The sequence below is a fragment of the Cyprinodon variegatus genome, unplaced genomic scaffold (genome assembly GCF_000732505.1).
Source record: "Cyprinodon variegatus isolate N-32 unplaced genomic scaffold, C_variegatus-1.0 Scaffold313, whole genome shotgun sequence".
NCBI lineage: Eukaryota > Metazoa > Chordata > Actinopteri > Cyprinodontiformes > Cyprinodontidae > Cyprinodon > Cyprinodon variegatus.
In genome coordinates this window covers 649,862-668,533 of record NW_015150766.1, presented here as the reverse complement: position 1 = coordinate 668,533, position 18,672 = coordinate 649,862, and the positions used below count along the sequence as shown (strand labels likewise).

Sequence of the window (18,672 nt, the reverse complement as noted above, 5' to 3'; positions counted from 1 at the left end):
AGAAAGTCTAGTGTGTGGGGATGTGTGGCTTCCTAACACAAATAAAAATACCCACGTTGAGACAACTATTCCTAGTTCTTTTAAAAAAAAGAATTCACAACTCAGCCTCTTGGCCAAGGTCATGTTTTCTTTTCTAAAATGAGACAAATAGATTTTTTCAGTCTAAACCAAGTTCTACGTGTCTGTTCATGGCTTAAAAAAATCATTTTTAAGCTAAAAAATATAATGTTATTGATTACATAGTTTCTTCTTTCAGTGACATTTGTTTTAGGATATTGAACTAAAGCAACCAAATAAAACAGGCCATACAGATGTCCACAGAACTCAATTTTAAATTACTCCCATACTTTCTCAGAATTTACTGTCTGCAAGTAATCTGTGGTGCTGAAGCCATTTGGCATTACAAGTGCTTATTCTTCCCATTATTTTGGTAGTCCCAATTACAATTATGTTTTTTTTTTCCTATCCTTTTTTTGGCTCTCATTTTGTTTCTGAAGAAAATATGTTTCCCTTCCACTTCTTCTCTCTTCCTTCCATCTTCTCCTAAACTGTTTCTACATTCCTATCAACCTCATGCCCTGTCATCTGCTTCAAAGTAGAAGCTGTGACAGAAAGAGAAAGAGTGTAGAATATCAGGCCCTTGACTAATGTAATACAATTAAGTCATCCTTTGGCTGCTTTGGATCTGAAAAGGTCTAAAAGGCATCAGTGATTGCCATGTTTTCTGGGCTGCTGCAGCAACTGTCTGACTCATGTTTTAATCTGCCTCCCTTTCCTCTCATCATCCCCACATCCACACAAAGGAGTCAGTCAGATCAAAGGTTTACATCCTCATCATAACCTTTTGGGCGAGGCTTGTGGCTGACAAGCCAAGTTGGAATCAAACACATATTCTCAATGAGATAGCCATTTCTGTGGAGCGCTCCCCTACTGAGCCCATCCATATTTCTGTAGCTCAGCTGTGAAAATACAGCTGGAGTCTTTTCTGTGGAGTAATCCCCTTATTGGTAGCAGGCATGCTGACAATTTTTTAAATGTTTTTCATGTAAAAAAGAATCAGTATCATTCTTATTTGAATGCAGTAGTAATTTGTTTGAATTATGCTCTCTTCTCATTTCCCTTTAGTCTTTGTCAAGGCTGTATACATATTAATATCTTTGACCTCTCTCTGGAGCTGCTAGGCCTTTTCTATATAACTCCTGAGATCTACTTTTGTAGCATTCCTGTTTTTAATTAGGATGATGCTTTTGCACATATTTGCATACCAGTGTTGGTTTGGTCTGAGCTGCAGGGGGAAACAAAAATCCTGAAGTTGAAGAACCTGCGTCCTCAAGATTATGCCAACTACAGCTGCATCGCCTCTGTCAGAAATGTGTGTGGGATTCCTGACCGCAGCGTTATCTTTGGACTCACCAATAAGACAGGTACAGCATAAAATTAATTATACTTTCAGTTTACTCTTATTTTTCTGTCTTCTCATTACTTTTTAGCTTGTTAAGTTGTTAAATTTCTATATTTGGTGTTTTTTAGGTCAATTCTGTTTTAGTCTGTGTTAATCTCTGTTACACATCAACTCTTTGTGTGTGTTTTATAGTTTAATATGTGTAAGTTAAATGAATCAAGCTAAACATTTCCACTACAGCAAATAACGAGAAAGTAGGGATGTCCCAATCGGATATTAATATCGTATATCAGTCTAATATTAATCAAAAAATTATATTCGATTGTGTTGGCCAGAAGATAAAATCTGCAGTATTTTCATACTGAGAGAAACACTCTGCTTCTGTTTAAAGTTTCTGTAAATAATCGGTTAAAATGACATGGGTCAGTTGTTTGTTTTTTGATTGACTATATTTCTCTGTCTTGATAGTACCACTTGATCAAGCCTTTTCTAACATTCTACAGTACAAAATAAATAATAAAAGTGTGTATGATTTGTGCTCATATTGTATCAATATCAGTATCGGGCATTTCTCAAACCTGCAATATCTGTATCATATCAGAAATGAAACAAACTGTATGGAGACATCCGTACTAGATAGGAATAAGAATAATATTAAAAGTTTTTGTATTAAATTTAACAAGGTCATTAGTAAAAGTTTCACACAATCAAATAATCCACAGTACTTTCCTTTTAATGATGAAAAATAAACATATGAATGATGTAGTTAACAACTTCAACAATTTTGTAAGTATTGAACCTAAATTTACTGAAAGAATTAGGGGACCTGAAACAGCTGAGGAATGCAACGAGGCCTTGATAAGTAGAAATCCAAACTCAAAGTTCCTCAAAGCAGTGGGAGAGATTGAAAAAAACAAAAAAGGAATGGTAAATGTAGAAATAAGATTTCAACAGATTTAGATGACAACTGTGATGACTACCTATGACATACATTTGTTTTCTGTCTTTCCAAATTTCATAAAGAAATGAAAACCACTGAAATCATCCAACTATACAGAAGCGAGGACAGGCGCAAGTTGAAATGGAATTACTTATAGATTTAACAAATGTTAAATCTATAGTCGGGCAGTGGGTTGCACTGTTGCCTTGCAGCAAAACGGTAGCGGGTTCGATTCCCGGCTTGCGGTCTTTCTGTATGGAGTTTGCATGTTCCGGGTACTCTGGCTTCCTCCCACATTCCAAAAACATGACCGTTAAGTTAATAGGCTTCTCTAAATTCTCCTTAGGTATGAGTGTGTGCGTGAATGGTTGTTTGTCATGTTTGTCTCTGTGTTGCCCTGCGATGGACTGCTGACCTGTCCAAGGTGTGCCCTGCCTTTCGCCCGTACACAGCTGAACTTCCTAGATTAATAGAAGAAATCAATAGTACCACTGACAAAAAGACATTTGCAATTGGGGTTTTAATTGACCTTAAAACAAGTATTTGACACACTAAATCATGACATATTATTTAATAAGCTGTAGCAATATGGGAATAAGAGAATACTCTTAAATTGGATGAAAAGTTGTTTAAGGAATGAGCAACAAAATAACAAAATGTGAATCACCATACTGTGAAATAATTGAGGAGGTTGTTTGATATGACGGCTCATTAAACTGGGGCAAAGCCAACTTTAAAATGTTTAGGAATGTAAAGGGGAATATTGATTTAAAAGTTGCAATAATGGGTGAAAATGTGGAAAGAATTAAAGAAATTAAGTTTCTGGCACATTCAACAGCACATTCAACTTGACCAAACTAAATTATGTAGAATTATTGCATTCCTTAATTAAGCAAAATATATCTTAACCATCAAAGCATTAATTATACTATACTGCTCACTGATTCTGCCTTATTTGAATTACTGTGTGAAAGTCTTGGGGCAACATCTAAACATTTTCACTCCAGTCCTTGTGCAACATTAAGAAAATAGCCATAAGTTTGATTCATAAGGCAACTTTCCATGATCACAAATGTGAGTTATTTTGACATTCTGCCTTATAAAACTGCCATATCTGGTAGAATTTCAAACCACAAAGTTAATGTACACAGCCAGGAACAAAGATCTACCTGATAGCATCCAAAAATTCTTCACTTATGGACGAGGGAGCTGCGAATAAAGAAGACACTTTCAATTCAGTAATAGGAGTGTTTGGACAACCTCGAAAAGAATGTGCATTTCAATTAATGGGGGGAAGGTTTAAAACAAACTTAGCCAAGAAATGAAGACTGATAATTAATAATAACTGCAAGATGGGGACCTGGGGTAAGCAGGTGGGTGTCTCTAAAACACTAAAGATTGTGTGTATGACTGTAAATTCAGTCTATTGGTTATTGTGTATTTAGGAATGACTTTTGGTAACTGCACTTGCGTAGATGTATTTTAGGATGTGATTTTATTTGGAATATAATAGTTTAATTTCTTACTTGTCACATTTATTCATGAACATAGACTTTTTTCTTCACATTAGTTTATAATATTCTGAAATCTGGATTTTGGTAAAAACATAATTCTGGAGTAGAGGTAGGATAAAATATGATCTACTTCTTCCAACCTCTTTCAGATATGTTAATAGGGCACATTTCTTATGTGTATTATGTTTATTGTTATCTCTGTGTAGGTATATGTGTGCATGTGCATAAATATGTATTTACATCTTTTTTGATATTACAGGTTTATATAAGGATTTGACATGTCAGGAATGAATAAAAATATTAAATTAAATTAACAATTAATCAGTAGTAATGCACTGAACTTGTTTGTTTTCCAATTTGAATTAATTTCAGTATTTTATATCACAGTTAGCATTGTCAAAGGAGCAGTCTGGATGTGTGTATTAAGAAAATGTAGAGCTATATCTGATCTCCCAGAGTTTAAAACCCTGAGCTTCTAGATCTTATGACAAACGCTGAATATTTAAGAGGATCAAACAAATTAAGTAATTTTGCTGTAAAATATTTTTTGTTATGTAGAAAAAGTCTTGCTCTTTTTTTTTTTTTTTTTACTCTTCTACAGTCTGAATGAAAATCCCCAGCATGTCATACTAACATCTTTAAAAGAAAAGCTTCTTACATCTGATCAGAAAATGTCTTACTGGTTAAAACCGAACATTATATGTTTCCTGTCATAATAAGATTTATTAGATCTGTTTTATACTAATAAAATGTACTACTAGAATATGTTTAAACAAATGTGTTAATACCAATAAATTAGACACAAGGATATTCTGTTTCCACAGCATCTCCATCTATCAAACTACTGGTGGAGGATCCAATTGTGGTTAATCCTGGTCAGACTGTGTCCCTGGTCTGCATCACCACAGGAGGGGAGCCACCTCCAACCCTCACCTGGGTCAGCAGTAATGACAGCCTGCCTCAGAGGAGCGTAGTGAAAGGAGGCACACTCACGCTGCCCGCCATCACCTCAGATGAAGCTGGGGTTTACAGCTGTGTGGCCAGTAACAATGTTGGAAACCCGGCAAAGAAGTCCACCACTATCGTGGTGCGAGGTAGGAAAGCATAACTGCAATTCAAAGCATTGTGTCAAACGAACAACCATTCAACAAAACAGTTTACTATTGGTGATGAGCACATCTAACATCATATATCTTTGTCATTGGCTAGTCTTTACTAAGCGGTTGAAAATGTTATATATTTTTTCAGTTTTGGCTCTCAGATCATGATTTATTTGTAATTATCTTCAATTAGTCTTTATGAGAAAAGTCAAGTACATTGCTTAAAACAAATTAGCGAAGTAAATCTAGAAGGAGAAAAAAAATGTCCTCATGATTGAAATATCATCATACAAAACTTGAAATCATTCAATACCTCCTGCTTGTAGAGAAATTAAACCAAGTTGGTTTAAAGATGTCTGGCTTGGTAGATGAATCCTGAAGTACTGAGTAATTTAAGGTTTATAACATTTTTGAGCACTTACTTAGATTATCTGATAACAGTTTAGGATGTTTGACTAAAAGGCAAACAATATGGAAATGAAAGTATAACTTGAGATTCAGGTACTGTATTTTATAGTCACTACAGGAGAGTTGAATTTAAATGATTTTTTCTATAGTGTAATCTGCAGGTATAATTCAGTGGAAAGAGGGTTTTCAAATTGGTACTTAAAAATGAAGTAGTAAATTATCTTTAAATGTGGTGAAAATTTACATGCCAATTTTGATGAATTATATTTATTTAAAAGCTAATGGTTGCTTTTTACATGTACATTTGAAGAGTAATACACTAGTAAGTAAGAAAGAGAAGGTTTTCAAAGGGATTTTAAGATTCTTAATACATTGTTGCTCCTCCTTGTTACATTCTACATTCAAGGCTTGTTTTTAAATGCTGAATCTTAAAGGAAAAGTCTGGTAAATAAGGAATAATCAATGGATCATTATTTATACCTAAAAGTAATACCATCGTAGTGATTTAATAAGTTTAGGGTTAATCAGTAAAAAAAATGAAAGTAATGAGTCTGGGAGCGGCCATTTTTGACCAAATACAGTAACACCTCACTCCTGACATCTTCCGGCAGTGATGTGGTGACATGGTGCGATAAGCCTAGTGCCATTCTGCCCGCTTTACAAGCAAAATCAATGGGAACTGCTAGACACATCTGCAATCAACAACAATTATTTAAGATTTCGAGAGGACCTCACCATTGAAATTCTCGAGAGCTATAGTTAAAGTGACAATGCGGACGTGCATGGAGTTGAATGTTGTAATACATCAGGTAAAAGTTATTTCACCTTCCCGATTCATGGACCGCCACGGGTGCGTTGTTGGATTACCAACTTGAAGAGGGAGGATTTGCAATCAAACTTCTGGCCAGAGAAAACACATGTAATATGTAAACAACATTTTGAAGAAGAATGTTTTCAAGATGACTTGGATAATATTGAGTAGTGACAAACACCAGATATACAGTAGCACTGGGACTTGACCAACATCCGATGCCTCACTGTGACATCACAAACCGGTAGGTGGCAATAGTGTACTTTGACAAACATGGATGTCTCCAGTAAATCACATTGAAAATTTACTCTTAATTAAAACACTTTTCATTTGTTGAAAAGTATATAATAATTTCATATATCAACTACTTCCAGAAGTTTGAATGGTCGGACTTTTCCTTTAAAGATGTTGATGTTTAGAGGCTGTTTGAGGTGTGCCAATTTGATCAAAAACAGAACTGCATAAATAAGTGCTAGTCAGGATGCAAGACAATGACTGCCCACAAAAACAATGAACGTCTGTGTTGTAAGAATTTTACATGCAGAAACAGAACAAACTTCGGACTCCATCATATCCGCACACCAAGAAAATGTGTGTATTTTAGTATGCAGTGTTTTAGAAATTGAAAAATGTAAGAACAACTAGATAAAGTAAAAATGAGGGTAAAGATTTACAATCCCGATTGATAAAATTAGCATAGGCAAAAGAAAAGATAAACTCATTGTATCTTTATTTTGTTCTGTTAATATTTTAATTAAAGCTAATATTCACATCCTACGAATAAAATAATATTCTAACTAAAAATCAGTATTACATTCTTTAGTTATTGTTGAATTGTTAAGGAGAATACAACACAATAACAAGCCTAAACCTGTTAATTAAATTCACTGATTGAACAGGACAACAACATGTCGAAGGTTTTTCTGTGGGTGTTTGGTAATTATCAGAAATATGTTATTTTTCTCTGCTGCCCTGCCTCTGAATGCCAACAGAAACATATGATTCTTGCTGTAGCTCATTACCCGAACAAAGATTGTTTTTTTCAAAAGTAACTCCTCATGCTCTTCATTGTTGAAAATTATGCATTCTTAGTCTTGAACCTGACACTTCAAGTAAACAAACACTGTAACCTTTACTGAACATCCTACTCAAAGGCACAAAATACCAAAGCAAACTATAAATCTGATTGTAGTTGCAACACTGTATTGCAGAAGTAGTTGTACCATTTTAACTACCGGTATTCCACATCACAAACAAAAATATATATTTTGTATTATATTTAGAAAGCAAAATATGTTTCACACAATCAGGAACTGTAAGAAAATGATACCTAGTTTTCAAACTGTTTCACATCTAAAAAGTGAGCATTTGTAGCTCTAAAAATCCAGTTACACCAAATGCTTTCGAAACTTGCTTATTAATACATAAATTAAACTGTAACTTAAATTAATCTGAGATCCATCCGTCCTGTGAAGGCCTCTGATGAATATTAGACATCATTAGTGGCGGTTGCACCATGTTATGGACATGCTTTCCTTCTGCAGGTTAAAGGAAGCTGGTCAGAGTTGATGGGAAGTTTAATAGAACTAAATAAAAGGCTTTCTTTGAGGAAACTCTGTTAGAGGGGTGTAAAAATACTTAAAAATGCTCCTTGCAAAAGACTCTTTAAATCTAATCTCAGGTTAAGTCATTTTGCAAACTTAGTTTCTTTTCTATATACACAAAGCCTTTATAAATATACCCCTAGGAAGGGAGTTACACGGGGTAATAATTTAGAAGGGTATAGTAAAATATTTATATATACATATATAGATAGATATATAGATATATATCCTTTTTTACTCTATTTTTATCCCTTGTTTTCATCCATCAAAAAATAAAAATTTATTGAAATGTATGACATGTTATGTGGTTGTCAATTGAAAGGGAAACCAAAGGGGTGCAAGTGACTTGAAATGTGACAGAAACGTATATTGTCACTAGGCTTTAATTTCCTGTTGTGGTTTGAAAACAAAGAGGCATTGATTTCTGGAAATCCTACAAAGAAAATATTTGGTAAAAGAGACATTTAGGCAAATTGCATGTTTTGTTCTGCATTTAAAAAATGTAAAAGACATCCCACACACATACAAGTTGGCTCATTTACTTCAGAGCTCAAAGAACCAGCTCATAAATGAAAGTTTCACACCATCTTCATTGCAGATATTATGCTACAGCTCCATCATCAGGTCGCCTCTTTGCTAAGCTAGTTTGGAGGTTTTTATTTATGCAGCCATATAGTGAGAGGCAGGAAAATCAAATCCCCCACAAATCATTCTAGACGCTCCCCCCTCCATGGATAAACCTCCTCTCTGTATTGTGAAAGTGCCCGCACAGCTGAGGACTTAAGAACTGAGAGGCTTATATCAAAGAGAAGATGTCAGGTGTCGCATGGGAGCAAATAAGTCAGAGCGTGCTGACTGTTGGCAATCGCTGCAATAAATATCCCACATCTGGAGCTGACAATGGTACTCATATGGCATCCTGTTGAATATCATCAAAAAATCACAGCAGCTTGAAATATATATGACTCTTGAATATGCACTTGCTGATTTGACAGATCTGAATAAAGCTGTTGGAGCATCGCACTTGTTAAACATTAAAAAGGCAGAATATACATAATTCTGATTGACTCAAAGTCTAGCAGGATAAGCAGGCACTGATGTTTTATGTGCCGCTGTAAGGAAAAACAAGGATTCCTTTCATATAGGCTGCTTGCATTTGGCTTCATTAATACAACATATTGGCTCCCTGATACCTCCTGGATTACATAACTGCAGCATCAAGGTACAAGCATTCCTGATTGATCATTGTGATGTTAACCTTGTATAATGTAAAAGCCTGAAAGCACTCTGCAACTTTAGTTCTGCTTGGCAATTCAGCATGAAAAGTCAAATTAAATGTCAAAAACGTGATGAAGAAGGCAAAGAAATTAATCACCAAACCACAAGATACTGTGTCCTTTGTATTTTCAAATCAATGTAATCACTTATCTCCAAGGAAAACAGAGGGAAACAAACTAAAATGAGCATATATAGGAGGAAAGGTGAAGCTGAAATGACACAGTTAATCAATATGTGACACAGGAAATTAAGGATCAGTAAAAACAGAAAATAAATTGAGGACATTTTCACTGAATCAATGAATCGATACTCTTGTCAGTACTGTTGACAGATGAGTAGACATTCACTTCAGCATGTAGAGAGATAACATAATGTTTCAAGCTCTATAAAAGCCATTAAGATTGTAGAATTTTATTCTACTTATATCAAGTGTTTTGCCTACTCTAAACAAAGAGCTGTCAAAAGAGCGGGATGCTTGGCATGGCTAACAGGAGGTAGGTTGAACATGTCCTGACACACTGTAGGTCTTCTATTGAGAAGATAAGCTGTTAGATGTAGAGTTAGTCCAAACATTGATGCTAAATTATGTATCTAATCTAAAGACATATACTACTTTGAAAGATAAAGGGGCCAAATACATCTCTAAATATGTGGTAATGCTGTATTTTTTAAATCATTGCTTTATTTAAATAAAAATATTGCTGTCTGATTACATGTAATTTGAGTTATATCCAACTTTAAGTGTAATTTTAGTACAGCCAATAGTAAGTTGATCTTGTAATGCCTATTAATTGGTAGCTATTTATTTATTTATTTTATTATTTATCAAAAAAAAAAATTAATTGGTAGCTATTTCTATTGAATAACCATGAACTGCAAAAAGTGCTTTGCCTCTTACATAACCACTGTGATAAAACCTCAAAGTACCTTTTTCTACTGTCACAAAACCCGTCAGCCGTGGAAGCCAGAATTTTGTGAAACCAAAATAGGTCTGAACTCTGCAGAGTCTTTATGGCGTTGGATATATTGAGCAATAATGGGCCTCTGTGGTAAGGCATCATATACCATATACAGACTTACTGATATGGCCAGGATTGCCCTACTCATCCATCCCCTTGCTGAGTGTGAGGTCATCTGCCAGACAAGCTGGCCTCAAAGCTTCCCCATTTTCTTCTGCTAGCTGGAGCCTACCAAACACTCAAGATTATAGCTCGCCTGAAGTCATTTAGGGAGCTCATAAATCTTCAGACCTTGCAAGTCATCATATAACCTCGTGGTTATATCATGAAGGCTCAGCTCTCCCTTTTAGGGTTGGGTCAGACTTCTGGTCTGGTCCAGGTATCGGTAAACATAGGAAAATTCACACCCTCAGTTGTCCAGGTTTGCTTTAAAAATAGAGATTTATTAATTATTCTGATTGATTAGAAAAACTGCATATAGAAGAAAGTCTATCTCATTAATTTGTCAGAATCAAAAGCAGGTCATGATCCCATTTCGGTATTATGTTCACAACACACACTTTGTACGACATTTTTCCACCAATCTCCTATATCCTTGCTCCTTATGCCCTCACTAAATGATTTAAACACCCTGTTCTTGGTCTTAAGTCACTTCACATAACTTGGATATTTAGTCTTACTTTTTTTTTTACTTTTCTTTTTCTGCTAAAATGAGTTGTTCTCACATCCTCTCTTCCTCCTTTTTCTACCTCCACAAATAAAAATTAAAAATGTTCTAAAAGATTACTGTGTAGGTAGGTGAGTCAGGGGGAAGGGTGCAACAGTTTTTAATTTTCTTCCAACTTCTCTGAGACAATTGGGCCCAAACCAACCTTCTATTTATGTTAACCTTAAATCTGTTTGCTAATTGCACATACAGTTCAAACATGAATATTGTTTGGGAGAGATGGAAAAGATAAAATAACAATATTCAAAAAAAAAAAAAAAATACTACAGTTTATATAAAGGAGTATGAGATAAAGAATGTAACGCTGTAATGTAATGCTCCTGAAAGAACAATACATAGTTGCTCAGAAGGGCTTTTAATGTTCCTCAACATGTTCCATTTAACTGAATTACTTGTTTAGATGTTTTTTTTAAGAGCTCTATAAATTCAGGACTTAATATTTCAAAGACTCTGAAAACAATAAGTTAATTTATCCAGCTAGTATAAATAATAATAAACCCTTCAAAAAACCTGAAACCTTTTTTTGAAGCAGACAGANAAAAAAAAAAAAAAAAAACAACTGTGGACGGTTCCAACATGTCATAAACCATTCAATTATAACAACAATCATAACAATACCTCCCTGAATTTTGAGTAGTTTTCCAGCAACTGTCCCCAAACTTTCAACTATGACAAAATATCCTATGATAGTTTGAGAAAAAGATTTTAGCCCATGCTCACCATTAGGGATGGGAATCGATAACCGTTTTCTGTTCAGAAACGGTTCTGTGTGTTCCAATTCCATGGCAACGTTTGGCAGCTCGCTTAACGATTCTCTTTTCGATTCCAGGCACCAGAGCCTAGCGCTCTGGGCAGCACGACTTGCATCACGTTTTTTTATTCAATTCAGTTTCAATTCAGTTTATTTATAGCGCCAATTCACAACATGTCATCTCGAGGCACTTTACAGTTCACCAGATCATACAGTCAAATTGATTCAAAGTTTTCTATCAAAGGTCAAAGGAAAATCAATTGATTGCATCGACTCATTGACTCGAATGCAATCCCTAACACTAAGCATGCTTGTAGCGACAGTGAAGAGGAAAAACTCCCTTTTAATAGGAAGAAACTTCCAGCAGAACCAGGCTCAGTGTAAGCGGCCATCTGCCGAGGCCGTCTAGGGTTCAAGGAGACAGAAGCAGAGATAAGTGGCGTAAGTCTAGAAAAGCAAAACAAAAGAAATGGCCCCCCATTGGGTAAAGCGATCGAAAGTTTGGCTTGGTTTTAAGTAAGAGGAAGATGGCAACAAGGCGCTATGCAGAAACACCTGCACACTGTTGTGGGAAAAAAGTATTCAACTATTAACTAATACTAGTTAAATAAACGGAGGTCGATGGATTCCACTCAGTCGGCACATTTATTCATATCTTTGCAAAGAGAGAACAGTTCATCATACAGCCTTCATGGCATAGCATTCTGCTCTGTTCTTATCTGGGCAGGGTTCGTCCCCCCCTACTTACAACAATGGAAAGCAGTCAGAGTCATAACAAATTACACACACTTTGGTTAACAGTAACATGTTATGAATAAACCTTGAGAAAGAACCTGATTTGTTATGGGAAGAAGCTATGTCTGGTCTACAGACACCAGCCTGGAGAGAAATGTGTGGCCTTGAGAGAGAAACAGACAGAGTGAAAACTTTTATATTGAGTAAATAGGATAAATTAATATATAATAGAAGAAAGATAAAAATGTTCCGACAACACACAACATGGCATACAACGAATGTCATGTTTTTGATGCCTTCTGGACAGAAGCTAAAGTTACGACCAGCATGGAAGGCAACTCTGGTGGTAAGTAGCTAGTTTTATATCACTGGCTGTGCTTAATGTGGTTCCTGGTCATTTCTGGAAATAAACCAATTTCCTACCTCTCTTTGGGGTTATAAAGGGAGTGTCCCTTTCTTGTTAATCCACCCCTTCATTGCTAGCATGTTTAATTAGAACTACTGGTAGCTGGAATCGTTTCACCGAATTGATAAGGGAATCGGAATCGTGAAAATCGTATCAATTCCCAACCATACTCACCATGCTCTAATTAAATTATTCAAAAACAGAATAAACTTAACACTACAAAAACACTTTGTATTTATTTTATTATTTTTTTTTTAAAATAAATTTACAAAAAGGTCTTTTAATGTGTGTTTTGTCCGTTCTTAATGTGTGTTCTTGCCTGCTGGTCAGTGGGAGGATCTAACTGAGCAGTATGAATGTCATTGATGTAGAATGTCTTTGTGCAACTCTCACCAGTCTCCCACACTGTAACACTCTTCAGGGGTGAACTTGTGATCATTCTAGAATGACTATCATTGCTTGGTTCTACATTAAATCTCTAGATCTCATTCTATGCATAGATATTTCTTTTTGGGGTCGCTTTGTGAGACATTACAAATTCCCTCTATATCACTGTAATATAACATCAATCTTGTAATGGAAAGCTCTGATTGTTTACACCTTCAAGCGTCCTCTACCCAATTCTCCCCTGAGAATGATCACTCTGAACAAACACTTTAACCAACACTTTTTAATGTATATGTATTAAATGACTATTAGGTATAACGGCAGGTTTGAACAAAATTTATATAACTCAGACCTGATAAATAGCTCAGGTTACAATGGCAGAGCTTACCACCAAGCTCACTTCTACAGAAAGTTGTCCCCAAATTAAAGTTAAAGCGTTTTATACAGTACATCTCCACGGTCACACCTTGCCACATCATCACATCTTACTTCATAACATCATACGCATTTGTAAATGAGGAAACATCACTGCCCTCTGAAGATAATGCACAGTGTTTTTAGATCAAGGACAAGCTCAAACAATGCACATTACCAGAGCTACCTGATAAGAATAATCTACTCTGTTTGTATCCTCCCATTTCATTCCCAAAACTTTGGTACGTACTTAATGATAATTAGCTTTTATCCTGACAGGCAGGTAATATTAGGGTTTAACAAATGCATACATGAATGATAAAAAATAATCCTAACAATCTTCTTCTTAATCGTCAGGGGCACTGTGGGGCTGGTTCCTATCTCCAGCAGTCTCTAGGCGAAAGGCGGGGCACACCCTGGACAGGTCGCTATTCTGTCGCTTGGCAACACAGAGACACACATCTAAGGTCAATTTAGAGATGCTGGTTAACCAGATAATAGTTATGTGTTTTTAACTGTAGAAGGAAACTGGAGTACCCAAAAAGAACCCTCACATGCATGGGAAGAACATGCATAATTTATACAGAAAGCCCCTAGGCCAGGAACCAACTTATGCCCTCTTTGTTGCAAGGCAACAGTCGTTCAGACTGTTTCATACTGAAAGTTTTGCACTTAGCATGAACCTGTTCTATACCTGCCAGGATGATGCTACTCTTGTTATCTGCTTCCCTTTCAGGCATAGTCAGTTGATTTGATGCAGCTTCTGACATGAAAGCGCAGGTGACTTGAGATGTCACAAAAGGGATTTACAAAATGTAATATGCCACAATAATAGTATATCATGCAAAGTTTTGGACAGTCGCAGTGTTTGTTGTTTTATTTTTTTAGCCAAAATCAAACTAATAATTCAATAACACAACCAAGCAGCCATAGCTCTGTCAGTGAGGGTTTGATGCAGTCTTTGTCTCTTTCAGCAGGCTATGAATCATGTTAGCAACTCACAGAGAGTTTGATTTTTGTCCGCTATCAACACACTTCTGTCATAGATGGAAACAATAATGAACTAGAAAAGCCCTCAGCGAGCGCAGACTTCCGCCTATTTGTATTTGGCATGAGGTGTAACTTTACTGACATTTCCTTAAAATTATTTCATAAGTTTTTGAATAAGACACAGCATTTGTCTACAGCCTCTGGGGTTTGTTCTGCTCTCTTCTTTTTTATTCACTCTGCAGTCTGCTTTCTTATTTGATCAGCAGATCGAGACTTTGGCTCACCTTTTCTGATTTTGTCTTCAGTATAATACTTATTGACTTTTTTCAGTCTGATGCTGAAGCTGTAAATAGTCACAGCTGCCACTCTCTGGTTTAGGAGGGAACTGCTTGACATAATGTCAAAGAATCCTTTAAAAAATTCCTGCATCTAGATGATTTGATGATTTTGATCATCAACAAAATGTAATGGATTGTTCCTAGACCTAGGGGCACCTTTGGTAAACACTTTATTAAAATCTGGTCATGAGTTTTAAAACTATCCTCTTTGTGGACAGTCAAACAAACAAACACATACAAATTCGACTAATAAAAAAAATTACCTCCGTGGCTGAGGTAAAAAAAAAAAAAAAAAACACATCAAAGTTGTTTTTAGTGTGTCATCGAAGAGGCTATTAACTTGCAACCCTCCTTCTGAGAAAGTATGTGGCGACAGTGAAGAGGAATAACTCTCTTAAGCCCCTTTCCCATTGCAAATAGATGATTATCCCTGGTTTTTCAAACATGGATCTACCCGCTGACAATCTGTATTTAGCACCCCTACCCATTGGCAAAAAAAAATTGTTCTGACCCCTCGCTGGCAAGCTGCGTTGCCCCTCTCTCCTCGTCAGTGCATGTCATGCTTGGTTAGCGTTGATCATGTAACCAGTGCAACAGTAATCAAGAAAGAGAACAATGGAGAGCAACAGGTAAAAAAGCCAGGGCATAGTAATTGTGCTTTATTGTTTCGCTCTTTTATCTCTCTGAACCCCTCTTACCAGTGCTGCATAATTTTTATCGAATATAAACAGAGTTGTTTGGGCTCATTAGATCAGACGCAACTGAATCAGTGTTTTGTCGTCTATAATGTATTCAATGGTATCATGTAATTTAGTGGGTCAACCCGGTGTCACTAAAAGCGGCAGTGGGAAGAGTTTAAACTGGTTTTTCAACCAGTGGAAAAGGGGATTAGATGGAGAAAAAAAACTTTTTGAGCAGCATTCTGACACAACTAGCTTGGTGTTGACAATACAACATAAGATGCAGTGTACCAGGAGTGCTGTTTTGAATAATTCAAACAGCATATGGAGCAATCTCTTGGTTGTGGTTCTATCTAGGGGAGAAACACAGCGATAGAGTTAGTTAGCTTGCTGTGCTTTGTGTATTTAAACAAGAGGATTTACCTTCTACGTGAATAGGGCTTTTTGGCTTTCTTCTGCATAAAAAAATAAATCACTGATCCATCAACCAAAAGTGTCCTCTATGAAATGAAGAAGAAGGAACACACAATTAAGTTGTAATAATTAAGTTGTGTATTAAGTAATTATGATGGTAACTTCCTCAGAGAAGCGTTTTTTAATTTTACAATCACCGTAAAATCTATTATGATGAATAAATATCTTCTCTCAGCATGTCAATATTTTCTGACTGCTGACCACACAGCTGAGTTGAAAAGAGGTATTTATTACTATCAGCTGTCTTTCCTTTTATTCAGGGTGTGTGTTGGATATTATGATAATTGATAAGATAAAAATAGAACAATTCTTTTTTTTTTTTTTTTTTTTTTTTTTTTTTTTTTTTAATCTAAACCATATTGTCCTAGAACCATTTTCGGAGGACATTAGGCTGACAAAAGTACCTAATTAATGGTATTGTCTAAACTGTAATTAATAAATGTTTAATTTAATAAAAAATGTTTTGTGCATGCTGCTGGCCTAGAAAGACCATATGAATGACATTTATTGCATTTCAGAAAGTGGCATGGCATTCACTAGTTGTGACAGCTGGAATGGTGAAGATGCCAGAAGGTGCTCTGCAATGCTTGTGCCTCCAAGTCATCTTAGGAGCTACACAATATCTTCTGATATATTTTTACTTTCAATTCACACAAATAGAATAGAAAATCCTTTCTTGTGACCTCTGCTTGTATCTCTCCATAGAACCTTTATGCCTGCCATGTGTGTGCAGTGTTGTTGCAAATTGTGGTTGCCTTTGGGACGTACAACATACCTCCATTCTGCTTTGGTAAAGTCTGGTGAAAGCAAACACTGCATTCAAAATTTTTATTTAAATAGAACTATTCAGAGCAACTTTGCATCTGTTTCCAGTTGTGCATATAATCCTTGAAGATCACCTTCAACACAGCCACTGATAGCATATAAAAAAAAAAATCATGGTCCAAACATCAGCACAGTTTTCTCAGTTTTAAGCAATCTGCAGTGCTCGAGTCTTAAGGTACTGAAATATGTGGCTTTTCCAACCTCAGTGGGGTGCTCTTTATGTGGAGGGACTTACATTTCTAAACTGTGCTACTATGATGGACTGCTTTTTCTTTTATCTAAGAAAAGTTTCTCTATTGTTTGCTCATGCTTTTACAGCACAGCAGGGGCTTTTATCAGATTATAACTTTTACAGACCTACTGTGCAGAAAAAGAAGCATGTGGGTTCTCTCTACATCAACTGTGAACTGAGTGAAAATTCGTTGAATGAATCTTTCTTAAACGGTGTTGAATTTTTCTAATTCAACAACATTTTTGTCACGGCTCAGAACAGAGGACGCAGTATTCAGGCAACACAGACAGTTGGATAACTCAAAAGCATTTATTTAAAACATTCATGTTGCGGATCTGCAGTAGCAGCAGCTATTGCATCTGAGGCAAGAAACTCTGCGGAGAAGAAACACAGGTTAGTGACCACATTGGCCCCTTTCATTGCAGCAAACTCTCCCAAGAAGTTCAATGAGGATCTGTGAATTATCCAATATTGACATAAAAGACTGATGATGATGAACAGAATCCATCTGTGTGTAATCAGGTCTCTGTCTCAGGTCTCAAAGACCTGAGACTGGGGCGGAGATTTATCTTCCAGCAAGAAAATTATCCAAAACAATACAGTGTTTTGGAATGGGTCAAATATAAACATGTCCAGGTGTTAGAATGTCCAAGTTAAAGACCAGCCCTTAATCTAATCAAGAATCTGTGGAAAGAACCAAAAACTGCTGTTCACAAACCCTCTTCATCCAACCTCACCGGGCTTAAGCTGATTTACAAAAAAGAATTGGCAAAAAATTCAGTCTCTGAAAATGCAAAACTGATAGACGTACCCCGAGCGACTTGCAACTGTAAACGCAGAAAACGGTGACATTACAAAGTTTTACCTCAAAGCCGCTGTGTAATCTTACAGCCAATGTTTTATTTGTTAAAAAAATTTAAAACATCCAATAATTTGGTTCCACTTCATGATTGTATCCCACTTGTTGTTGATTCTTCACAAAAAAAAAATTCAAAATCTTTACATTTAAAGCCTGAAATGTGGCAAAAGGTCAAAAAGTTAATGAAGCCGAATACTTTCGCAAGGCACCGTATGTGTTGCTTTTTAACACTAATTATAGGAGAACCTATGGTATAAGCTTATGAATGCATATGCATGAAGGACTCCAATAATACCAAAGGTGTGAAAACAGTAATAAGACGAAATTCAAAATTCAATTCAGAATTGAAGTACTTACAGAAAGTTTATAAAAACTTAATTTAGTATCTTTTTCATATGTGTAAGTACTGACTCCTGGATTTCTTGCAAACCAACATCCATACACTTGTAGGTGTGTGTTTTACTTTCTTCAGAAGTCCCAACTGTATGGTCATATGGTAATGATAGTTTATTTCTTTAAATTAGGAAGCTTATTGAAAAATGTTTCTAACACAATGTTTCTTGTACTGTTTCTTCCGCCTTCACTTTCTAATGTTTATGCCCTATTTACAAACTAGTGATTTATATATATATATATATATATATATATGTCATGATTGGGTTTCTGAGAGTAAAGCCCAAGATGCAGAACACACACGGAGACACTGGTAAAAGTCCAAAGAGTTTATTAAAGGGCACAAGCACATGGATAATTTACTGGAATAGTTCCGGCAGGGGTCTGGTTGACTGGGGTCTGTGCAGGTGAATGGGAGATGGCTGGTAGCTGACGTCATGTGAGG

General features: G+C 35.9%; 1 protein-coding gene across 1 annotated transcript in view; it reads left to right on the top strand.

Annotated features, from left to right (window-relative positions):
* Positions 1 to 18,672, top strand: part of mdga2 (MAM domain containing glycosylphosphatidylinositol anchor 2) — a 169,081-nt gene that overhangs the window by 32,959 nt on the left and 117,450 nt on the right. Inside the window, exons 4-5 of the mRNA XM_015384460.1 lie at positions 1,292 to 1,424; positions 4,681 to 4,950. Coding sequence (XP_015239946.1) covers positions 1,292 to 1,424; positions 4,681 to 4,950 — 403 coding nt within the window. The remainder of the gene's footprint in view (positions 1 to 1,291; positions 1,425 to 4,680; positions 4,951 to 18,672) is intronic.